General features: G+C 36.1%; 1 protein-coding gene across 2 annotated transcripts in view; it reads left to right on the forward strand.

Annotated features, from left to right (window-relative positions):
- The window catches only part of TCF12 (transcription factor 12), a 388,964-nt gene that overhangs the window by 291,961 nt on the left and 70,574 nt on the right, over positions 1 to 26,429 (forward strand). For both annotated transcript variants that reach the window (XM_068964717.1, XM_068964719.1), the window contains exons 7-8: positions 9,440 to 9,575; positions 13,950 to 14,002. In XM_068964717.1, the coding sequence (XP_068820818.1) occupies positions 9,440 to 9,575; positions 13,950 to 14,002 (189 nt within the window). The remainder of the gene's footprint in view (positions 1 to 9,439; positions 9,576 to 13,949; positions 14,003 to 26,429) is intronic.

The raw sequence follows: 26,429 nt of genomic DNA on the forward strand, positions 1-26,429 counted from the left end.
GTAAAAGATATATAAAGAATGGTTCATTATATTTTTTTCTTCTAATTTTGTTTATATTTGAAAATTCCAAAACAGAAAGTTTTAATTTTAAAAAAGATGTCCAGTATAGAATGTTTTAGGTCAAAAAATATTATATACCTAACTAATAGCTTAGTACTTATTGGGTTTTGTGTTACTCTTAATTGTATTCTTGGAAATACATGGGATGGGGAAGAGGGTGCACTTATTTACTGGATATGAAAGCCTAACATTAAAGGGAAAGAAGAGTGGCTTTAGAGTGTTAGAAGTCTGCTGAAAATCTTAGGATTGTGTCACACCATTTCCACAGAAGCAAAAGAGAAATGATATTTCCTTCTATCTTGTTCTTCTAATGTAGCTCGCATCTCACATAGCTGCCTCCTTTGTGTTCATGAAAGAAAAGGCCCAAAGGCATACTGGTATCTTTATAGGAAGTCTTCCAAAGGGCCCTATTTATCAAGGAAGTTTCTAGATTCAGACAGTCGGAAAAGCTGCTCACTTAGACGAAGACTTGCTCAGAGTATGCTCACTGCTAATGTCCTGAGAGTCGGCCTTCAGGACATCCCTAATAGCATTTTTTGAAAAGGGGGGGGGGGTCTCTTTATGGGAACCTGTAAAATCGTAAAAGAAAGTCATCCTTATTTCACGTTTACAATTATTTAAATACTGAACGTATTAAAATAGCTTTTAAATAGCTTTTAAATAGTTCTTTTATTTCTGGTAGGCCTTTATCAGTCTACCTCCCAGATCTTCCTTCTTTGTTATCTGTCAGCTGATGCAGAACTCAGGAGAAAACTTCAGAGGAAAAAAAAATAGTGAAAATGAAATATGATGGTAAATTTTCCTTCTGTTTACTGATAATTAAAGAAGATTAAGAAACTTAAACTGCTAAGATTGCCATGTTTTAGTAACTTAATAGTACATACGTAGCTTCTTCTTTCTTTTTTCTCTTTTTAAGGGGAAAAGATTGGACTGATTGTGTTGGCAGGATGCATTTGATGGATGACTGTCATTATCCTATCAAACCTGCATGACGCTTGAAGTATCGAAAATGATAATTAAATTTTCAAGAGACCATGTTGAGTTTATAAGATTTGGGAATGTGTAAAAGAATGAGCCTAACAGTTGGCTAGTGGTGACTGGTGTGTTTTTATTGACCCAGGAAAGAAATAGAAGCATCTCAGGTTTTCTTTTACTTTGTTTCCTTGTACACCCCTCCTGCTCCCTCCCCCAATTAATATATTGTCCAAAATGTTGGTAATGACTTGGAACTATTCAGGTTGCACAAAGCATTTAATGAAATCTTGTCTTAGACAAAACACTAGAGAGGATCATAATTAATGTCTCATTTTCTGCCAGTTGCTATTGATTACTCATTCAAGATCCCTTTGTTCTCAGAATGATAACAACTGTAGTTTGCATTGCTATCTAATGAGATTCTCAGGATAGAATTCTTTAACAACTTGCTGATAATTGCTAACATATCCCTGGAATTTCAATGTAAATGAATTTGCATCATAATACAATTATTTCACAAATGTCAGTGTTTTCCAAATTCGAGTTTTATTACAGCCCTTCTTTAAATCATTTGTAGAAAGTTAACAGAAGACTGATATATTATAAAAGCCCAGCACTTATATTTTGCTGAGTTCCTCTTCACTCTCTGAGATTTTGATTTGGTTATGACATGAGGTGAGACGCTGCTTTGTCACTCTTGAGTTGTCCTGTCTCTGAAACTTCAAATGGACTCACAGCTGAAATGTACTGTGATGTTTCTAAATTAAAAGACTGTACTAATTCTGCTTTTAAAACAGTTTTGTTTCTTTATTTCTGAGTAACAAAAGAAATGCATAGCATAGTCTAAAAAAATCATCTGAGGGAATTCCCTGAAGGTCCATTGGTTAGAACTCTTTGCTTTCACTGCCGAGTACACAGGTTCGATCCCTGGTCGGGAACTAAGATCCTGCAAGCCACACAGCACAGTCCCCAAAAAAAAAAATCATCTGGGAAATTTCAACAATTTATATATTCTGTTTTATCATGATTTTTGTTTTATATCTTTCTGTGTCTTTAACATGTCCCCTCTCAAAAGGGTGAATTTGGGAACAGCTGCTTGCTTTTAATACATAATGTATTATAACTGAATACTATTTCAGGGGTGTAATATAGGCATGAAAGAAGTACTGTAGAATGAAGAAAGAGCAGAGGTTCCAAGAGTCCATATTAAATATTTAAATTTTTTGACATATGTAACTACAATATTGGATACTCCCATCTTTTCTAGAAAGCAAATTATTGTTAAGTTAGTGCTTCAAATTTTTAATCATAAAATGAGGCTTATTTAATCTGATTGTGAATAGATGTGAAAATATATGTAGTACAGCATTTGGACTAAGCCATTTAATGGTGAAAAGTCGTTTTGAGGAAGGAAGTCTATGTTTATCAAGATTTCAGATTCTTCCCTCTTAAGAGTAAAGAGTATCCAAATTATTACAGTGTGATTTTGAATCCTCCTGGCTACTTATCAGTACCATTTTCATATATTATATTTTCCTGTGGTCCTGTTAAATTGCATTCACAGTATGTTCCAATGTAATTATGAAGAAGTTGCATTAGTAAATGATGCTGGCCTTGCCCACTGCTTTATACCTCTTCTTTACATTTTTGGTCAGTATCACCATGAAGTGTGTTGTTGTTGTTAGTTAGTCAGTCATGTCCAACTCTTTGCAACCCCATGGACTGTAGTAGTCCACCAGGCTCTTCTGTCCATTGAATTCTCCACGCAAGAATACTGGACTGGGTAGCCATTGTCTTCTCCAGGGAATCTTCCCGACCCAGGGATCCAACCCAGGTCTCCTGCACTGCAGGCGGACTTCCTGTCTAATCACTCTGAAGAACACTAAATAGTCTTTTCAGGTTCACATTTTAGAGTCCCAAGTTTCTCACGCACATGAAGAGGAAGAGGAACTTAAAAAATACTCCACAGGCTACTAAAGTTCCATGTAAAGAAATGGGAATTTTTATTTAGGCTAAAAGTATGTCATATGTAATTTAAAATAAAACTTACTGTAGGTTTTTATGATAATAATCTAGGCTATCTTAGTGTTTCAGGAATAACCCTGTATTAATTATTCCTTGGTAATTAGATTGATTTCTCACAGATGGAGTTTCTAGATGACTATGAAAAAGATTCTTTTTCTTGAAGCATGTGTTAGGAAATTTAGTGCAATGCTATTTCAGAATACTAATTCTGCCTTGCGTAAGACAGCAGAATAAAGCTGCTTTGTCTGCTTCTATATCCTCTGGGATACTTGGGTATTCTTTTTGACTGAGATACCTCCAGGACAAGATCAATAATGCTTCTCATTTGTTATAGGCAGGCAGAAAAATCAATAGTAGGAGCTGATATGTAATTTTATTTTAGGAAAAATTCAATAGATTATTATGTGCACTTTAGTTTTACCAAAATGTTTAAAGAATCAAAGGAAAAAAAAATGATTTAGTTAGTGTATCAAGTCCTTGGAGAGAAAACCTTGTCTTAAACTTCTCTTGTGTTTCTTACAGTACTAAACATTTCATTTTAGTTGGCAAGATGAAATATCATCTTGTGTTCTTAAGAAGAAACAATTTCTCCTTCATTTACTTTGCCTAATCATTTCGATCATGGTACAGATAAAACAGGAGAACTAGTTATTTCTGTGATTAGGACAGCTGGGTGGAGGACAGCAGCATGAAGAACAACTTCTGTGGCTTTCTTGAAATTATATTAACTGGAGAAAAAGAAGATAGGGTATTTCCTAACCACATCTCCAGATTCGTCTAAGAGGAAGGAGAAAAGTATATTATCGGTAAAATTGGTAACAAGTAAACTTTTTTCCCTAAAAAAAAATTTGTTCTTTTTTTTCCTTTATTTCATGCATATGTACAAAAATCTACAGTATGTATTTTATAGGTAACTCAACTTTAGGATTGTAATTCACAAATTCATTTATATGTCACTTAACATTTTTTCAAGTTACCTTTAAAAATGGTAATTGGACTCCTAGACTGCTGTAGAAATTTTGTTGTAGTGAGGAAAGAGCCTCTTCAACAGAACTAGATTCAAATTGGGTCCCGCTTCTTGCCCTCTGTATAATATCTCTATGTAATGCTTAATACAGTTCCAGTAAATATTATCTGAGATGGTATATTTGATAGTATGCTAGACTGGATGGCATCACTGACTTGATGGACATGAATCTGAGTGAACTCCAGGAGTTGGTGATGGACAGGGAGGCCTGGCGTGCTGCGATTCATGGGGTTGCAAAGAGTTGGACACGACTGAGCGACTGAACTGAACTGAGTGTACCCTTGATATTTAGTCTGATTTTCCCCCAGTTTTTTGAAAAATTATAAACCCATGGAAGAGATACTAGAATAGTACAATGAATATCCATGTGCTATTAATCAAGTTTCATCATTTAACATTTCACCATATTAGTGCCTACACATTGCTTTTTTCACTCAATATATGCCTATATTTGTTGGTCTGTAAGCTGTAATGTGGGTTTGTGCACATAAACGTACATACTTTTGCTGAATCATTCTGAGAATAAGTTGGCATTTCTCTGCTTATTCTTGATCTAGGTTGATACAGTTTAAGTCTGTCACTTTCCTCTTTGGATTTAGCCTCTAATTGTCAGCCGTTTCTCTGAGGGCTTGTTTATTCTCTCTTCTATTTCCAACATCCTATCTTACCTTTACCATTGAGAGTTATAACTCAGCCATCTTGGATTCAGAGCAGCTGAGGTCTCCTTACTTTGTACCCAGGAAACAACAAAAAATGTGCTTCATCTTATTTTCATTCTTTTATGATACTTAGAATATGGTAACCTATGGGGAAAGAAAAAATGAAATTGAGTTTTTATTTTTCACAAGGGGCTACAACCATGCCAACTTACTTTTACTTAAGCCTCACTTACTTCTCCAGTAACCCTCTGAACTAGTTAGTAATATAACCATATATAGAAAACAAAGCAGATGCATTAATGTTAGATAATTTGCCCAGAATCTTATAGTGAGGATTTGAACTCAGGTACCTAACTCCAAAGCCCGTGCTGCTTCCAGGACATCCGAGTTTTTACAGACATTTACTTTTAGGAATATAAGAAATACATTTCCTGTTCACCTTTTAGATTAAGTTATGCCTCTTTTCGGAGAAGGCAATGGCAACCCACTCCAGTACTCTTGCCTGGAAAATCCCATGGATGGAGGAGCCTGGTGGGCTGCAGTCCATGGGGTCACTAAGAGTAGGGCACGACTAAGCGACTTCACTTTCACTTTTCACTTTCATGCATTGGAGAAGGAAATGGCAACCCACTCCAGTATTCTTGCCTGGAGAATCCCAGGGACAGAGGAGCCTAGTGGGCTGCCGCCTATGGGGTCACACAGAGTCAGACACGACTGAAGCAACTTAGCTGCAGCAGTAGCAGCATGCCTCTTTTGGTCTTTATTATGACTCTTACTGGAATTCTTGGAAGAAATAACTCACTGGCTACATTTCATTCACCTGTAAGTACCTATTGTTATCTTACAACTTAAGCACACAGACTTCTTTACCATGCTCCAAACACAGTCCTTTGTTTCTCCATCAATACATTGCATAGGAGTCTGTTATTATTTTCTGAGAAGGACTACATAGTACATAATTTAGACTTTCCAGACCATACATTCTCTGTTGCAACTACTCAACTCTTCCATTGTAGCACAGAAACACTATAACAAATACATAAATAAATGAGTGAGACTGTGTCCCAATAAAAGTATTCTCCAACAGGTCCTATTTGACCTGTAGGCCATGGTTTGTTGACCATGATATTAATCATCATCATTTTATATGCCCATTAGAATTTATATGCCAGGGAAATATTGAAAGGAACATTGTTGAGTGACATATAAATACCCATCTCCTCTCATGTATTTTACTTGTTTATGTGGATGCAGCGACCAGTTTCATATGTACCTTCTGCATTAGAAAACACAGATGAAGCAATAAATATATCAGGCACCTTTAAACATTGTATCATGAAAGTCAGTTTAGTGAACAGAGAACATCCTATTAAAAGACTAGTGATTTCTTAAAAGAAAAATTTCAAGGTACATGACCCCTACCCTAAAACATATGGTAATAATATGTTCCATCTAGCATATTCTAGCCATATTCTGATTGCTATTTGAGGAATGTTGAATGTGCCTAGCACAGGCAAAAAAACAAACACAAAACAGATGTGACAATGGAAATTTTAGTATAATACATATAGGAGACTTGATGATTCCTGGGTCACACTATTCTCACACAAATAACATAATCAGGAGATCCATTTCTAATGATTTGTTATAGAAATAGAAAGGATGCATGTGTTATTTACATTTATATTTATTGTTTCCTCATTTTTGTCATTTCTCCTAGAGATAGTTATCTTAAGGGGAACTATTTCTCCTTCATGCCTATTAGTCAAAACCTTTCTTTCCTAATCTATTGAACCTTGTATCTGTTGAAATTTTTGTGATTAATTCTAAGTAATTATATTGATATTATGTAGTTTTTTCATATACACATCATCTTATCTGTTGTTTGAAACTCTCCTTTCCTCACTTTTTCTCTTAGAAGATATCAACTCCATTCAAAGAATCTCTTACCTTTTGAGAAGTCTGAAAAACTTGTCTTCTTAACTATAAACATTTCTGAAAAAATACAGTGATCTTTGGCTCATTTAGTACACTGGTTACTTCATGTGTATCCCAGCATTGTTGAGGAGGCTTTTTTCTTAAAAAAAAAAAAAAAAAAACTGAAAAATGAAAAGAGAATATATAGCAAAACATGAGATGCAGTGATCAGAAGAAAGTTTATAGTTGTAAATGCCTACATTTAAGAAGAAATATCTTAAACCAGTAATCTAACTTATACTGTAAGAACATAGAAAAAGAAAACCAAACCCAGAACTAGCAGGAGGAAGAAAGTAGTAAAGATTAGAGCAGAAATTTTTAAAAACACAGAATAGGAAAACTATAGAACCAACAAAATCAAAAGTTGGTTCTCTGAAAAGATCAACAAAATTTACAGATCTTTAGCTAAATTGACTATGAAAAAGTCTAATTACAAAAATCAGAAATGAAAATAGGGGCATTACTACTAATCTTACAAAAATAAAAGGGATTTTAAAAATACAGTGAACAATTGTATGCTAAAAAATTAGACACTCTAGATGAAATGGACAAATTCCTGGAAATATGTACACCAGGAAAACTGAAGAAACAGCAAAATCTGAATAGAATTAAAACAAGTAGTTTGGCAGTTTCTCTAAAAGTTAGACATAGATTTACTGTGTGACCCAGCAATTCCGCTCTTGTGTCTACCCAAAAGAATTGAAAAGAGTTACTCAAATAAATACTTGCACACAAATGTTCATAGCAACTCTATTCACAATAGTCTGAAGCTGGATAAAACCAAAATGTTCCATCAGTGGATAAATGCATAAACAAATTACAGTATATCTGTATATACAAAGGGATGAAGTTCTGATGCATGCTACAAGATGAACTTCAAAAACGTTATACTGAGAGAAGCTAGACACAAAAGGTCACATACTGCATTATTCCATTTATTTGAAATATTCAAAATAAGTAAAGTCCAGAGAGACAGAAGCAAATTAGTTGTTGTCAGGGGTTCGAGAAAAAAGGGAGGAATGGAAATGACTGTTGAATGGATATGGAATTGCTTTTTGGGGTGATGAAGTGTTCTGGAACTAGATGGTGATGGTTGCACAATATTAAGAATGTACTAAATGTCACTGGTTGGAAATATAATGGTTAATTTTATGTTATATTAATTCCACCTTAGAGTTTTAAGCTGAAACATAAATATTATTTAAATTATTAAGTAGCATGATAAACTGAAAATGAAAAATGACTAGTATTATAAAGTTCTACTGATTCTTTCTCACCAGAGCTGCGGTTTATTTCTCTGTGCCTTTATGATACTCAGTAGCCAGAATGACAGCCACCAAAGTGTGGTGATAACTGTAAAGGTTATTAAATATGGGGTGGAAGAATACTAAATATGTTAGTGAAGTCATAATTGTTTTCATTTGAGAACCTCTTCTCAGGTGCATCTAACAGGCTTTCCAGTTGAGGTCTTCTTTTTCCCTCAGCTTCCAGAAAGCTTGAAAACAAATTCTGCTACATTGACGTCGTCTACTTTATGATAGGGTCAGTTGATTAGCAGGTCAGGGCTGCTAAATCACTGGATTTCAGTGCAGTACTTGATAGAGTGTCATGATGTCTCTGTGGCATATGTTAGAGCTCTCTCCTCAGCCTTGTCGTCCTGGACAGATGGTTATTATGGATCAAATATAGCAAGATGGATTTTATTAGAGATAAATGTTAAGTCTTGCACTTGGAACCAAAGAACACACACACTGAACAAGGAAACCATTGGAGGGATGTTACTTAATAGCAACTTGTATAATGAAGAGTAACAGGGTGTGATCTCTCTTAACCTCTCAATATGAGCTTGGTAGCACAAATGTGTTGTTTAAATGTAGTCTCAGAAACTCCTTTGCATTAATAAGACTACATCTGGGGCATTGTTCTCCATTCCCTTTTCCAGGAGACTTTGACAAATGGAAAATAAATTTGGAGGTCTGTGTCAGGGATGGTGGGGCAGGGATGGTGGGGAGGACATTCAAACTATGCCATGAGACACAGCTGATGAAAACAGGAATGGGCTAGTCTTGAAAATATTAGTACTCTTTTAAACAATGAGAGCTCTCCATAAAGAAAAAAGAAATGGAAAAAAGAACAGAATTTACTCCCTTGTGTGCTCATGAAAGCATTCAAGCAAAGACTGGGTGGACATTTTTCAAAAATGATCCTAATGATTAGAGTGGAAGTACAGGGGATTTCCCTGGTGGTCCCGTGATTAAGAATCCACCTTGCAGTACAGGAGACAACAGGTTCAATCCCAGGTCAGGTAACTAAGATCCCGCATGGCACTGAGCAACTATATTCTTATGCCACAACTAGAGAATTTGTGTCCTACAACAAAAGATCCCACATGATGCAACTAAGACCCAACATAGCCAGATAAATAATAATTATTTTTAAAAAAGAGTGGAACTACATACCAACTAAAATATTCTTTCAACTCTAAGACTGTATGAATCTACATAATTTCTAAAAAGCAGGCAACATGAGGACATGAGGATGGGCAAAAAGAGAAAACACAGGGTTTAAACTAATAAAATTCAAACAAGTACGTAGATACTTCCTAAATTCAAAGCATTGTTCAAGTTACCATAAATATTTTGAAAGTGATGTCATTTTCAGATTTGGGTCCATAATCAGTGAGAAGGTAACTTGTTTCCTTGGCCTTGTTTTGTAGTCTAGTCTCCTGAGACAAGATCTCGGGCTTGGAAGCCCAGCACAACTCTCTTCTTCAGGAAAACCTGGGACACCCTACTACTCATTTTCTGCCACAAGTTCCAGGAGAAGACCACTCCATGATTCTGCAGCACTTGGTAAGTGTATGTCACAACAAACCCCATTTTAAAAATGTTTCTTCCCCACCATCACCCGTTAGTTTATGCTTCTGGCTACACTTCTAATTAGAAGGAATTTGATTTCTTGGGTGTCATGATGATATTAGGGCTTATTTGCATAAAGTGAAGTGAAGTCGCTCAGTCGTGTCCAACTCTTTGTGACCCCATGGACTGTAGCCTGTCGGGCTCCTCTGTCTATGGGATTTTCCAGGCAAGAGTGCTGGAGTGGATTGCCATTTCTTTCACCACAGGATCTTCCCAACCCAGGAATCGAACCCGGATCTCCCGCATTGCAGGCAGATGCTTTACCGTCTAAGTCACCAGGGAAGCCCTTGCATAAAGTAGTATATACTTAATAAACAACTTAATATTTTTATTTGGTCATCACCTTAAGAGGAACTGAATAGTGGAAAATGGAGCTTTAAAAATGGGACTAGTTTTCCCTCTTGTAATAAAAATATCATGTACTAATATTAATAACTTATTCTTGACTACAGTTGATATAATGCTGAACAGTCTGCAAAATGGTTTTATAATATACATTCTCATTTCATTCATATAGCAGTCCTACTAGGCAGTGGGCATAATACAGGCTTTAACACAAAACTGAGGCTCAAAGGAGGATATATTCATACACCTAGTAGGTGGTTTATGCAGACTTTCTGACTCCAAGTCCAATGTTCTTTGCATATTCATTGCATCTATTCCTCAATTTTTTAAAAATCGAGGTAAAATTAACATAAAATTATCCTTATTAAAGTATACAATTTAGTGACATTTAGTATATTCCCAATGCTATACAACCATTTTCTCTCTCTGGTTCCAAAACACTACCTCAAAAGGCAACTCAGTACCTATCAAGCATACACCTCTCATTTTCCTTACTTCTTCCCTTCATGTCTTGTGTGTAGCCTAACCAGGCCAGTCTGTTTCATGTTGCTGCTTACAGCAAGCCTCAGATATACTCTTGACACCCTATCCAGTCAATGTTTAAATGTGGGAATTTTGGATTATTCTTACAAAGAATCCTTCATATGAGAAAATTGAAACGGTAAAGCATGTTTATATTGAGGATAGGCCACCCTCTAAAATAAACATAGTCGACCAAAAGACAATAGGTCCTAGCTGTTTATTCCACAAATACTTGTTATGCTTCTAATTTGTATATCTACCTGTCAGGGGCTTTCCCAGGTGGCACTAGTGGTAAAGAATCTGTCTACCAATGCAGGAGACATAAGAGACATGGGTTTGAGCCCTCTATCAGGAAGATCTTCTGCAGAAGAGCATGGCAACCCACTCTATTATTCTTCCCTGGAGAATCCCATGGACAAGGAGCCTGGCGGGCTACAATTCATAGTGTCGCAAAGAGTCAGACACAACTGGAGCAACTTAGCACACAGGCATCTCTGTCAAACCCAAAATTTGGTAAAATATAAAATATTCCTAGCCTTTGGGTCTAGAGTATGCTTGAGGGTATAAAAGGACACAGTGATGGATTGTCATATTAGTCATAGAGATCTCTGGTTAGATGTGCCCACCTCTCTTTATAGGTGATTGAGTATTTGTGCCGTTGGAACAAGCCCCTGTGATATAGACCAATATACTTATTAAGGGAATGGTAAGATATAGTATCTTTTCTCCATCTCCACTTCTGTTTCCCACCAAATCAGTTAGTCAGGGTAAAAACATGCTTTTGACTCTAGATGTGTCAGTGTCACTCTAGAAAAACATCTTGTTAGAATGCTGTGTGAGCACACACTGACAAAAAGCACTAATATAGGCTAGTATACTGTTACTAAAAGTTCAGGGAGGAAATGAGCTACTGGAATATTGAGGGGGAGGGGAGGGAGTTTATTTCATAAAAACTCAAGCTTCCCAGAAATTAAGGCTTGTGTATTCATTTTTATTTTGATTATGATGTTAGATACTATGGATTCTCTCTTTTATGCCAGGTACAGTATTATACATACTATATAAAAATTCTAGTAAGTTATAATATTAACCTCATGTTACATGGGCTTTCCTTTGTGACTAAGCTGGTAAAGAATCTGCCTGCAATGCAGGACATCTGGATTCAATCCCTGGGTTGGGAAGATCCCCTGAAGTAGGGAAAGGCTACCCACTCCAGTATTCTGGCCTGGAGAATTCCATGGACTGTGTAGTCCATGGGGTCGCAGAGGCGGACTGAGCAACTTGCACTTCACGTGTTACAAATGAGGAACCAGTATGCAGGAAAGTAAGCAACTTAGCCAAAGCTTGGCATTCAAGGAAGCCCACTCATCTCCTGTGTAAATACCATCTAGTAAATTATTAGTCATTCCACTCTTCATTGTTATTTCTCAGTCTTAGATACTCTCTCTTGGTATTGCAGTTACTCATAAAATCTCTGGAAGGATTTCAGAGATAATCTATACCAATTTTAGCATCTTTTCAAAATATTTAGATGGTTTAGAAAATCAACATTCTGCAAAACACTAACTTAATAATTGATAATAGTTTTGCCACAAATTTTAATATAAACCTAATAATAATGGCTAAAATTTATTGTGTCACTTTCTGTTAGGTACTGCCGTGAGCATCTTTCTGTATTCCCTTTATTTCAACAGGTCCAGGAAGTTATTGTAGATAACTGAGGTTCAAAGAAGTAAAGTAACTTGCCCAAGCTCACACAGCTGCTATGTGATGGAGCTGAAATTTAAATCCAATCAGCTTATTCTCTTAACTATTATACTTTGAAACCTCCCAAAAGTGAAGTCTGTGTTCTAAATTCAGTATGTAATTGTATAATGGCAACTAATGATTAGATTAAAAATATAAAAGAAAAATTTCCATTCCCAGGGCAGAGAAAAAACTGACCTAATCTAAAGAGCAATGTATTCTACTGCTAGTTATCCCAAAGTAGAGTGATAGGCGTTAGATTTATAGGAACAGTTCAGTTGACTCTCTTTATGTATATGGACCATGTCTTTTGCTCAAGGGATACTGTATTAGTTGTGAAGAATTGGGTTTTAGAGAAAGCCTCCCAAAGAAAAAAAAATTTTGCTGGTAAGTTTTATAAATAAAGAGTGTGCCAGATGTTGTTTATCTTTGGCACTTTTATTTGAAGGAAATATAGGCTGCCTCTTGGTAGGAACCAGATGCTAATGAGTGTTTTTTTCTCTCTTTATTGTATATAATTTTTCCACATATTACTTATGAAGTTGCTTTTTTAGCTTTGCAGCCTCCTGGTATATTTACTATAAAGAATCCCAGCCCTAATTTAAATGAATTTCATTCTTTCTTAAACAATTGCATGTTTTACTCTCATATTATTTATGGCCCAGGAAAATACCATTTTTTCAGTTCTAACTTTTATAGTTTTCAAAAGCATTGTAATTAATGTTAGCCTTCTTATGTGTTTGTCTTCTTAATGGCAAACCCATCTGAGAGATCCTGAATTGGATCCATTATTTGTGTATGATTGGAAGGCTGCATTTAACACCCATTTTTTACAATAAAACAAACAAGTAGTAAATTTTAAATTTTACAAATAGTACCAAGTGAGGCTGGGTAGGCATATGAAAATATTCATGTTATCCTTTAATAAATAATCTGTATCTTAGAAAGAAATATACTTTAATTGTTTTTTAGAAATAAATATTAACATCCAAGAATAAATTGTATAGAAATTAGTGCTGAAGTTTCCATTTTAACCACATATTGTTACAGGAAATCTTCTTGTAGAATACTTATAGGATGATATCATATATGACAATGCTTGTGTTTAATAGTTTATGTAACATATCTCAGATATTAGTATAACCGTAACTTTTCAGTTATTAAATATTTCAAATTTTTAACATAATTTGTAGCATAGCATTAGCTTTTAGTCTATTTAATATGCTTTTAAACCTAATTCTTAGTGTGATATGAACATTAGATTTGTGTCTCTCTTAAGGAGTCATATTATTAAACTGACCTGTTGCACCAAATGCCCATCTGCAGATGAAACTGAGATAATGATGTAAAGTGCCTAGTAGGGAGCCTTGTACATAATAGGTACTTAAGAAATATTATTCCCTTTTCTCAAACATACTTATTGGTTTGTTATTTTCTCTCTTGTTTTACTTTGTTTGCTGTCATCTTCCCAGACTTACGGGATATGTATTTCAGAGTACATCACTTCATTAGGAGTACTTGTTTTACACTAGAACTGGTTAGGAAGAATGGAGCTCCTGTCCCTCTATTCCCTTACTTATTCCTAAATCCTGGAAAACGAGGAAGGTACTAGGAGGGAAAATTCTTTCCTGCTCATTTGAAGTCTGAACTTTTCTAAAATAAATACTGATGAAATATACTGTTTCCCATGTACAGATCCTTTGCAAGCAAAGAAAGTCAGAAAGGTACCTCCTGGTTTGCCTTCTTCTGTAAGTACCACTTATTTTTATTTTTTTGACTTTGTGGTAAGCAAATTAATTTCAGGTATTCAGTATCTGCACACTGTCAGGATACATTCAGTTGGTGTCAGTAGGCATACTTCACATAGTAATTGTTCTCTGCTTCACAGAATCATTGATTGAGTTAAATCTGAATTCAGTGTTAGGTTTTTAGATTTCTTTGCAATGATTTGTAGCTTACTCATATGCTTTCACTCCGTGTCCCTGTCATTTGAATTCCCCTCTTGGGAAGAGGACTAGGCCGGTAGCTGTCAAAGAAGATCTCCTGTACAGGTCTTTTGATGTTTAATTAGTCATTATGTTGCTGAACAGGAGGACAGACAGAGATTAATAGCTGAGAATCTTAGAAATTTACATTTGTAATAATCCCAATGGAGCTAAAGACATTAGGATTCGACGGACATGTTCGGCTCAGCTTGCCTCAGTAGGACTGAGGTTATTAATATGCATAAATCACCAAGTCAGATGTTCATTGTGAATCTCTTGTGGATTTTAAAGCCTTCATTAAGCCTTTCCTAACTTCAGCCTAGCATCAGGAAAGCTTTCGAGAAACTAGTTTGTTGATCCCTCTTTGCTCAAAAATGTATCCTTTGAGAATAAAGAGCTTCATGAGAATAAAAAGGTTGGAAAGGTTTGGTGAACAATCATTAATGGCCATGATAATGCGGTTAAATATACTTTATTCTCTTAAAGAGTAAAAGTATTTGTAAATGAACCTACATCATAAGTCCACCTACAATTTAAAAGTCCCTGGTGTGAGAAGGGGAGATTTTCTTCCTCTCCCTTTGCTTAGAACAAATGGGGAGTGGGGCTTTTGGATTGAGGCCGCATGCCTTGTAGGGTACATCTCTTTGTTGTGTAAATGGATGTTGGCCTTTTATTTGGCAGTACTTAACACATGGGCGCAGGTGCTGCTGGGTGAGTCACAGCTCATCCAAGTATACACTGAATGGAATATCCGGCTTGGCAAGTAGTAATCTAGAAGGAGCAGCACGAGTCTGAGCTTTTTATTTTTTATTAAGGCTGAAGTAGAGATACTATCTTTTTGGTTGTTTGCCTTCCTTCTTTCATATGTTCTTCCCCCGCCTTCTCTTCTGTATGATACGTGAAAACTCAAATTTGAAATCCTCTTTGAAATTCACTTCCAGATGGATCTGAGTTTTATGCAGCCTAGGGCAGCTGTGCTCTGAACCTGCAGCCTACCTGGAAGGTTGGATTGCAGCTGCAGGCATTCTTAAAAGCTTTTGCTTGCATAAGCACTTGGACCCACTGGAGGCTGAATAGCTGCTTGATAAACAAAATGAACACAATGCCTCAAATCATTATTCCCGAAGACAGGATTTTTTTTTCAGCAACAGCTAAAAATAGTTGAGCAATTTACATTTTAACAGTTGTGTGCTTTGCAGGGGTAGGTGGTTCCACAGTAGAACATGATTTCTGCTAGATAAACAGAAGTCATATTTAAATCTGACAGAACTGCTAAAACATAGAAGGAAGTGTGCAGTCTTTCTGGTGATTTGTTACTATAATTCTATAAGAGTAACAAGTTAAATTACGTATTAATATTTGGTAGAACTATACAGGTTTTAAAAAATACCAAATTAGTAGATGAAAAATTCATCTCATTTCTTTGCCTTATAATATTTTAAGAAACATTATCTTTTTGCTGTTTCATAGTCCTTTCATTTTTAAAACAAAAAGGCAAATAGGACAGAGCAGCCTGGAAAGAGAAGAGACACTGGAGGTTACCAGTGTTCCTTATGTCCTAATAGTAACTGCATTCACTGCCTGGAGGTAGTTCTCTATATTGTCTCAGGTCTTAAGGATGAGCCACAGAGAGAGAGAAAGTGAATGAATTGTGATGAAAGGTTGATTTCTTTGAGAACCACTAGGCTCTCAAGTCAATTTCACAAGTCAAGCCTACTTATATATATTGTATTACTAGCTACTTTATTGAGGATTTATTAGATATGTTTCTATTAAAAAGATTAGAAATTATTATTTTCAATTCTTAACATCAGCATTGAACATGATCATACTGCTTTGAAACCATGCTGAAAATAGTTTCTCAAACATGTTAAAAGTTATTAAGAATATATAAATAATAAATGCATTTTAATTGAAAATATACTTTAGATTAAATGCTGTGTTGAAATCTCAAGTTTTAAAAAAAGAATATTTTTGAACTAAAAACTAGTACTTTGATAAATGATACTAAAATAACAAACTGAGAACACTTATGGCTACACTACTTACCCTTTCAATGTCTAAAACAAAGGGAATTTAAAACATTGGTTTTCTATTTGAATGCTTTTATTGAATATATTTAATTCATAGGCCTTTTTGCAGTGTGAATTGTTTAAAAACGGGTATAAAAATGAAAATGGACTATGTATATTTTATTTCATGGTCATTTGTAGATCTTACTTCCCAAACTAGAAACTTCACCATAATATTTCAGATGTCACAGTTTGCTGCTGGTCCAGTCTTTAGTCATCTGTAAAATGCGCGTTACCTCTACCAAAGAAAGTGGAAGAGCTAGGTTAGTACTGCATCGCTCACACAGCTCTGGAAAAAGCAGTCAGGGTTACTTAACATGCCAAACTTGGATAACTACATAATTTGACCACAGACCATTGGCTAGAGGCCTTTTCTTTTTATAAGCATGCTACATATTTAAGTATCATAGTTAACAAACCTTAGCTCTTCCGTTTCTCTCTGCAGAACAACTGAATGGTAATTTCTGTCTGTGGATAAAGGTCTGGTAACAGTGTATTGACATTATTAAAGCAGTATGGTCAGTGAGGTTAAGAAAACAGTATGTTCAGATCTGCTGTCTGAGTTATTGATTGGTTGTATGACCCTGGACTTGTCAGTTAGCCCTTGAGAAGTTTGGACTAAGTTCCTTTCAAGTCTAAAGTATTACATTCTTAGGGTTTTAAAATTAATATGCTCAGTACATAACCAAAAGGCATAACGGGCATAGTTTTCTTCTTACCAATGAAAAAATGGTGTTCTTAAATTAAGCATGTAAGTTTTCCACTTGTTTCTCTAGACAGGTTGAAATATTGAACAAAGTGAACTTTTGTAGCAGAACTGTAGAGTGATACCTGGAAATTGAATTTGATCATACATACAGCATCATTGCCTGCAGGGAACTAGTGTGACAAACAAGCATTTAGCAAATTAATTGTATATACTTCAGTGAGTCGAGTAAAAGTGTGGACCAAGTACTCTGGAAACAGTAAGTAGAATTAACCCTGCCTTAGGAAGTACTAATGGCATCAAGAGTTGACATTTGAACTCTTGTTTGACAAGATTAGCAGCAGTTGATACAGATAAAAAGTATAGACATGTGAAAAAAATAAACACATTCTGAAGCCGCATCTAGAAGTACAGCCTTAACTGAGTTCTATACCCGATACAGCCTTCATGCATTTCCTATAAGGCAGGCCCACTCTCCCATCTAGAGATGACTGAGGAATACGTAAGACCAACTCAGATACAAAAAGGGATAAATTGTTATCGTACTCTAGCTTGGATAAAAGCGTAAAGCCTCCTGGCCAATAGATAATAGGAGGCATTTGTAGTTGTTAAGATTATCTGGGAGTCTTTCTGAAGGCATGGGTGTGCTTTGACTTTGCAGGATGTCATCCTTTCTTTTTAGGGCTCCTGAACCTCCCCTCTCCTCCTCTAACCACTAACTTTAGTCTTTGTTCTTTGTATGTACACAAGCTGTTTTTTCATCTGTATCAGATCTTTACTGAAATAAAACATTTGAGGAAATTTTGAAACACTGGATAGGGATTGAAGGCAATTGTGTTTTGTTTCCTAATAATTTGCGGGAAAAGTTAAAACATTTGCATTGTATTTGTTACCGTCCTTTACAGTCTCAATGTCACTTTGTTAAAATAACACATATCTTACCTGTGTGGGGTTCTGTGCTAACCATTATCTGTATCATCTTAATCTTTAACTTTGTCACACAAATATATAACTAATATCCTCTTCTTACAAATGAGCAAATTGAGACTTAGGTATTAACTTGTCCAAGATTACACATACAGCCAAAAATTATAACCAAACTTAATATCAAAGACCATTTTCAATTTGAATGTTAAAGCACACTGTGTATTTTGGCATACTCATAATATGCCTTGGTATATTACACTTAAAACAGTTTATTCTGTCAGTTATGTTTTTCTTGATCAAACTTATTCATTGCTTTCTTATTTAAAGACCTATCACCATCTGAAAGGATGATATAGAAAACTAGCACATACTTCCTCCTCAAGCAGATGGGTTTTGTCTGGCCTCAGCTGCTTTTTGTTTTGTAGTCTTAGAGAATGCTTTTAAGTTCCCTGAATACCAAGTTTCTGTTTGTGAAAGGAGATAGTAACGCTTATCTCAAATGTTAGTACAAGGGTATTATGTGCCTAACATGTGCCTGGTATATAATAGACATTCAGCAAATGTTCCTTTTTTTTTTTTTTCCTAGTTCCTACCACTACAACTAGAAGTTTAAAGGAATTTTTACCATTTCATGTTACCTCACCCCACTTTTTTTTTTTGACTGCTTCATGAGGCTTATGGGATTTTAGTTCCCCAACCAGGGATTGAACGTTTAGAAGTGAGAGCACAGAGTCCTAACCATTGGACCTCCAGGGCATTCCCATACCATACTTTGTTGAAAAGCAAGGAAAAGTTTGAAAACATAAATATTATGATTATTTGTATAAAAAAGTAATATATGCACTTGGAACATTGTGAGTAGTAAATTGCAGCCACTGTTGTTAAGAAAGCATTTCTTTTCAGAAAAGAAATCCATAAAAGGAGGAAAAATTTGTTGAATCAATTCCTGCTTAGAATTCATGCTAATTATTTTTTGTTTTCTGAAGTATCAAGAGTGTGTACTTTCTTCTTCCCTTTATTCTATCATTGGTTGAAAATGTTTATGGTCCTCTGAAGCATTTTTCAGATGGAGGGAAGTTTCAGTTGAGTTCAGTTTAGTTCAGTCGCTCAGTCGTGTCTGACTCTTTGCGACCCCATGAATCGCAGCAAGCCAGGCCTCCCTGTCCATCACCATCTCCCGGAGTTCACTCAGACTCACGTCCATCGAGTCCGTGATGCCGTCCAGCCATCTCATCCTCGGTCGTCCCCTTCTCCTCCTGCCCCCAATCCCTCCCAGCATCAGAGTCTTTTCCAATGAGTCAACTCTTCTCATGAGATGGCCAAAGTAATGGAGTTTCAGCTTTAGCATCATTCCTTCCAAAGAAATCCCAGGGTTGATCTCCTTCAGAATGGACTGGTTGGATCTCCTTGCAGTCCAAGGGACTCTCAAGAGTCTTCTCCAACACCACGGTTCAAAAGCATCAATTCTTGGGCACTCAGCCTTCTTCACAGTCCAACTCTCAAGTCCATACATGACCACAGGAAAAACCATAGCCTTGACTAGACGGACCTCAGTCGGCAAAGTAACGTCTCTGCTTTTGTATATGCTATTTGTTCTTTATTTCTTGACTTGATGTTAGTATTTCCAAACAGAGATTTTTTTTTTTTAACATGCTGCAGAAAATGCAGAATCCTGAAATAAGAAAGACATGATACACTTTACAGATTTTTATCACCAGAAAGTAAACACCTAGTCATATTTCAGAATGCCTTTAAACCCAAATTGTGATCTTGTTCAATAGCATTTGAAAGCATCTTTTGAACAACTTGTCATGCCCTGCATCAAAATGGCAAATCTTAATTCATTTTCACTGTAATTGATGTTGACTTAAAAAGTAGTCACAACCTAAAATGTAAGCATTATTTTTTATTTGGTAGAGATTTTTAGGACTTCAGTGACTGTGACATCCTTGTTTACTGATTTGGCAAATACTGCATTTCTCCCTGGTTTAGAGTCCCATGCATAGACTGATGACTGTTTGTTTCTTGGTCAAATATGCTAGTCTTTGTCCTCTATCTGTAAGTATGTATATATTATTCAACAAAAGGTATAACAGTTTATCAAATAATTTCTTCGCTTTAATTTTTTTGAGTTAAACTCCAAAGTGTATTTCATCTCCCCTGCCATTATGAAAAAAAATTTTCTGATACTTCCCTCATAAGAAACTTTATTATTTCTTAAATCAAAGTAACTTAAACACCACTTTTTCTTGCTTTGCTGTGGACAGGTATAGAGTTCTATAACTTTTGGATTGGTCATTGAATGTAGTTTAGGAAATGATGCCTTCCTTTCTCCCAAACTTTTGTGGGAATTAATTTTGTTAGGAATGGCTTTTTTTAGTTAATGTGGATATTTTGTCGTTTTTAATACTGAATTTTCTATTTTAGGGACACCCCTTGAGATGAACTGGAGATGTTTTGAGTTGTTTCTAAATCACAGAGACCACTAAACATGTCTAAAGATCTAGCATTCTCATGTACATACTAAATAAAATTAGAAAAAATATTAAGTAAAGTCATATTAAATTCTGAGGGTGGCTAAAGTCAGGATTTTAATAGAAAAGAGAACAAATACAACTCTCTGGAGCTGATAGAAATTAATAACTTAGAAAATCACCATTTAAAAGATTAATGTTTATCTGAACCAGTAAGAAAAAGATCAAGAGTTAGAGAACTACAGAGATGTTGTTACCTCCAGTCTATCCACAAAAATAGTGAGATGAGCAGCAAGTACTATTCTTCCAAAGAGAATGTTCTCTGGAAGTCACTAGGAAGCTAGAGTAACAGTGTTTTTATAGACAGTTGATCGAGTCCGAACTAGCAAGAATCCTAGTGATTCTAGAATAAATAGTATTTACAGGCAGCACCAGCTTCAGCTGAACTTCATAAAGTGAACACTCCAGTTTCTGAACACGTGTTGGAATAGCTGTTTGCTTAGCTCCTTTAGCTGACAATCCTGTAGGATATACAACTAGGTACTTAAGAGTCTTATTTCAGACTGTTAGATAATCTGTCTCTATTTGAAGGCTACCTCTATATAAAATTTTCAAGTGGCTGATTCTCTGACCTTATAGATCCTTCGAGCAGAAAAATCTTAGTATCTAAAGGGAATGGTTCTGTAATCTATTCCAAACTTATATTCGGTTTAGTCATTGAATGAAAGATTTTCTTCATACATTAGTGAGAAGAAATAGCCACTGTTTATACTGACAGTAACTACTGTTCAGAACAGTGTCAGACTTGTATCAGTGTAGATAATGGGCTTTTAAACCATATTTCTAAGATGTTCATTTTTGTGACATGCCAGCCCATATTTGATATGATTTTAAATTAAAAAAAAGAGAATGAAAATTTACTAGCTAGTGACTCCAGTGATCCAGTTGTTTGTACTGATGTGATGGTACAGCCACATTGATATTTGTTGTTTTCTGACCTTTCTTTGTAAAGAAAGAACATGCTGAATTTCACCAGCTTTTGCAATTTATTGAACTCCTCAGCTGCTATATTTTAGATTTTTGAGATATTACAAACCAGATGTAAGATAGGACTCAGTGTGTGTTTGAGAGAGAAAGAGATTTGTATGGCTTTTAAAGTGTAAAGTATTAGTTGCTCATTCGTGTCTGACTCATTGTGACCCTGTGAACTGTAGTCCTCCAGGCTCCTCTGTCCATGAGATTTTCCAGGCAAGAATACTGAAATGAATTGCCATTTCCTTCTCCAAGGGATCTTCCCGACCCAGGGTTTGAACCTGGGTTTCCTGTATTTCAGGCAGCTTCTCTACCATCTGAGCCACCAGGGAAGGCCCTAAAGGATATGTGGTTGAATTCTATAAATGCTTTTAGATTTTTAAGCCCACTGATGTGTCATTCAGCATCAGTAGAACCATAAAGTTTTTTTTGGTTTTGTTTTTTTAATCTAATAAAATACAGGATTATTTCTTCAAGTATAGGAAACAAGGTATAAATTCAGAAGTTCTAGATTTTATCACTGGGGATGTTTAGGGCTCTAGATTTTATTCTAAGTTAAGGAAGATATTTACATCCTAAATAATTTGATGACATGAAATTTGCCATCACTAATATTCCTTTTGTTTAACTAGTGATGATTTTAGTTTGAAAAGTCATTTACTGTACTCCTATAATAATTTCAAGAACTGTAGGACTTCCCTGGTGGTGCAGTTGACAGGGATCTACCTGCCCTTGCAGGGGATATGGGTTTGACTCCCGGTCTGGCGAGATTCCACATGTTGAGGAGCAGCTGGTCCCTGCACCATAACTATTGAAGCCCACACGACTAGAACCCATGAGCCACAACTGCTGAGCCTGTGTGCCACAATTGCTGACGCTTGCATGTTTAGAGCCTGTGCTCTGCAGCAAGAGAAGCCACCCCAGTAAAGCCCAGCACAGCAAAATAAGTGAATAAAAATTTTTTAAATAATTTCAAGGAATGTAATGTATACTGTATAGATAAGTTCATAGTTAGACTTCTAAGAATTTTTAAAACACTGCTAGCTCCAGGATAGTTTTCTTATTCTCCACCCCCCGACCCACGCTGCCCCTGTGTTTGTATTCATTGAACAAATTTTAAATGGAATAATATTTTTTAAAATTTTGACTGTGCTGAGTCTTCACTGGGGCAATGTGGGCACCTCCCTAATTGCAGATTCCAGGCTTAGTTACCTCAAGACTTGTGGGATCTTAGTTCCCCAATCAGGGATTGAATCCACATTCCCCTCCACTGGAAGGCAGATTCCTAACCACTGGACATCAGGAAAGTCCCTAAACAAATTTTAAAGGGTTAGCCCTTCAAAGTTTGGGGGTTTTTTAATTACCTGCGTTTAATTAAATATATAACCCAATATGGGAGAAGGGGATGACAGAGGATGAGATCATTGGATGGCATCACTGACTATATGGACATGAGTTTGAACAAGCTCCAGGAGTTGGTGATGGACAGGGAAGCCTGGCATGCTGCAGTCCATGGGGTCACTAAGAATCGGACATGACTGAATGACTGACTGAACTGAATTATATATCTATAATATGGGAATATTTTATTAATTTTCAAAAATAATTTGGTTCTAGAAGTTGTTTCTGGAAATTTTACACAACCAAAATTTAGAAACTAAAACTTCACTTGTAAAATCAGGTGGCGAACCATATTTGGCCACAACTATGATGTGCGAACCCCAATGGCACCCCACTCCAGTACTCTTGCCTGGAGAATCCCATGGATGGAGGAGCCTGGTAGGCTGCAGTCCATGGGGTCGTGAAGAGTTGGACACGATTGAACGACTTCACTTTGACTTTTCACTTTCATGCACTGGAGAAGGAAATGGCAACCCACTCCAGTGTTCTTGCCTGGAGAATCCCAGGGACGGGGGAGCCTGGTGGGCTGCCATCTCTGGGGTCGCACAGAGTCGGACACGACTGACGAGACTTCGCAGCAGTAGCAGCAGCAGCAGCAGCATTAAAGAACATAAGTATATGCCTAGAGTAGATATAATCTTACCTTCATAAATCTACTTCCTATGAAATGCAGACCCAAAGAGAAAATAAAGTTAAGTATTTTTTTAGACATATACCGTTTTTTTTCTTTGTTTGCTTTTAGATCGTTACTTGATACTCATTAGTCCTGTCATCATTTGCTTAAGTTCCTGGGCACATACAGACTTTCCAGGACGGTTATTTGCCCTAAAATGTACCTGACTAGGATAGTTGAAGAACCTTCATATATAAAGTAGGTGCTATGATGTCATAATTTGTCTAGAATTTAAATGTAATTTTAGGTAATATACAGAATAGTTTTTGGCATCAAAAACAAGTCCATGTAGAGATATATTATTAAATGTTTATTTGAAACAGTTGAGTTCAAAAAGTAATTTAACTTTGATATAAACTACTATAATTTTTTCCTTGAACTTACATATACATGTCCCCAGTCGCCATATTTTTTATCCTGGTTCAACTTCCTCATAGAACCCAAAGCTAAAAAGGTAGTTCCTGGCAGCTTGAGAATCAGTTTGAACCCACCTGTGCTTGTGAAACAGCGTTCAAACGAGACGTGTCTCTCTCTAAACGTAAAAGCTACATTCAAAACTTGAGAATCTTTACTCAGATGACTAGAAAACTAACTTTTTTGTTGTTAACTTCTATAAATTTAAGTGAATATTTATGGTTCTTATTTGTTTTTTAGTTTTTTGATGGCTAGTGTTAATAATAAATAATTAATAAGTAATAAAACTTAAGGCAGGAGGAGAAGGGGACGACAGAGGATGAGATAGTTGGATGGCATCACTGACTCGATGGACATGAGTTTGAGCAGTCTCTGGGAGTTGGTGATGGACAGAGAACCCTGGCGTGCTGCAGTCCATGGGGTTGCAAAGGGTCGGACACGACTCAGCAACTGTAGTGAACTGAATAAAGCTCAAATTTTCTGACTTCAACTTGATAATTTTTTAAGTGTAAAACTTGACATTATTTGAAATAAATCTATCAATATCTTTTCAACATACTTATAAATTTTTAAAATCAGTTATTTGAATGAGAATTAGAAATTCATTGCTACTAGAGTGGAATGTGTTTAGTAAATCTCCACTGAGAAATTTAATTCATGCAGATTCATTCATTCAAGTGAATTCATTCTATTAAAGTTAATGACTATAGAGTGCTTTTCGTGAATTAAAAATTATTCTAGGCTTTAGATATTTAAGTAACAATAAACCATGGATCTCATACTCTGTCTTCAAGATGCTTATAGTCAAAAGATAACTTTGACCTTTGGAAATAAGCTAACTTTAAAATTTATTTCATTTGAGAAATTATTACCCTCTGGGAATGTAGTGGAGTATCCAGGACATGCTTTTTGAATTAAATTAAGAGGATAAAAATAAATACTGTGAAGCAATTATTTTATGTTATCTATAACAGGGAACATCATCTGTTAACGACTTTCTGCTCCAAGCTGTACCTTTCAGCTTCCTCCTACTCTGACTATTCAGAGCATCAAAAATAAGTTAACTTGCTTTTTTGGTACAAAACACTGAACTATTTGTCCTACTTTTTTCCCTCAGTTAGGGGTTCCCTATTGCTCAGTTGGTAAAGAATCCGCCTGCAAAGCAGGAGACCCCGATTCAGTTCCTGAGTTGGGAAGATCCCCTGGAGAAGGGATAGGCTACCCACTCCAGTATTCTTGGGCTTTCCTTGCGGTTCAGCTGGTAAAGGATCTGCCTGCAATGCAGGAGACCTGGGCTTGATCCCTGGGTTGGGAAGATCCCCTGGAGAAGGGAAGGGCTACCCACTCCAGTATTCTGGTCTGGAGAATTTCATGGACTGTATAGTCTGTGGGGTCTCAAAGAATCAGAGTGAGCGACTTTCACTTTCCCTCAGTTGTGCAGTTAACTCCTAGTGACACAAAATAATAGGAATAAATTTGTGCCCCAAATGGTAAATTACCAGTAATTCAGCTATTAACTCTGCAGTGTGCAAGGACTGATGTAATTAACAATGCATGATCATGATCTTCATATGACAGATCACTATGGAAAACCATAATACAGGAAACCTTTCTCTTAAGGAAAAAAAGTTACAGTTTCATTGATATAAAAGTAAAACAGTTGTTATTTTCCCATACTAAAATTAGCTTCAGGAATGATCATTTCTTACCACCTGTTGCTGTCTTCATTATCCAAATCACTTTTATCTCTTTGCTGAATTAAGGAAGCATTTTCCCAAGTGGGGCTTCCCAGGTAGCTCAGTGGTGAAAAATTTACCTGCCAGTGTAGGAGGTGCAGGAGACCTGTGTTTGATCCTTGGGTTGGGGAGATCCCGTGGAGGAGGAAATGGAAACCCACTCCAGTATTCTTGCCTGGAGAAAGGCAAAAGAAAATTCCGTGGACAGAGGAGCCTGGCAGGCTACAGTCCATGGGGTCGCAAAAAGTCAGACACGACTGAGCAACTAAGCACACACGCACTTGCCGACTGGCCTCCCAGTTTTCCTTAAATCATTTTTTGTTTTTTTTTTTTAGCACAGGCCAATCCTTTTAACATTTAAGTCAGATGATATCCTTCTGTTCAAAATTCTCCCAGGAGCATCTCTTATCACTGTAAAACCAAAGTCCTTAATTAAATGAAAATATTATTAGACAGTGGAAATATATAAACCCCTTGTAAAGATAATTTATTTGCAAGTGTATAAATGTTATTAGAAGACAAAAAGCATTTGGATTCTTAGATTAGAATTTAGAAGTTGTAATGTTTTTTGATTCCCTTCCTGATCAGTCTTTCATTTTATGTGAGACTGTAGGCTTTTAACTGTGCCACTCAAAGGTATGATTATAAAAATACAATTTAAAATTGGTGTGTTAACATTAGTTATCGTCTATGCCAGTGAGTCTTAATCTGAGTTTTCAAAGTTAATAATAGAAGTTGTAAATCTTTCGAAAACC

Source organism: Capricornis sumatraensis, chromosome 2 (assembly GCF_032405125.1).
Source record: "Capricornis sumatraensis isolate serow.1 chromosome 2, serow.2, whole genome shotgun sequence".
Classification (NCBI taxonomy): domain Eukaryota; kingdom Metazoa; phylum Chordata; class Mammalia; order Artiodactyla; family Bovidae; genus Capricornis; species Capricornis sumatraensis.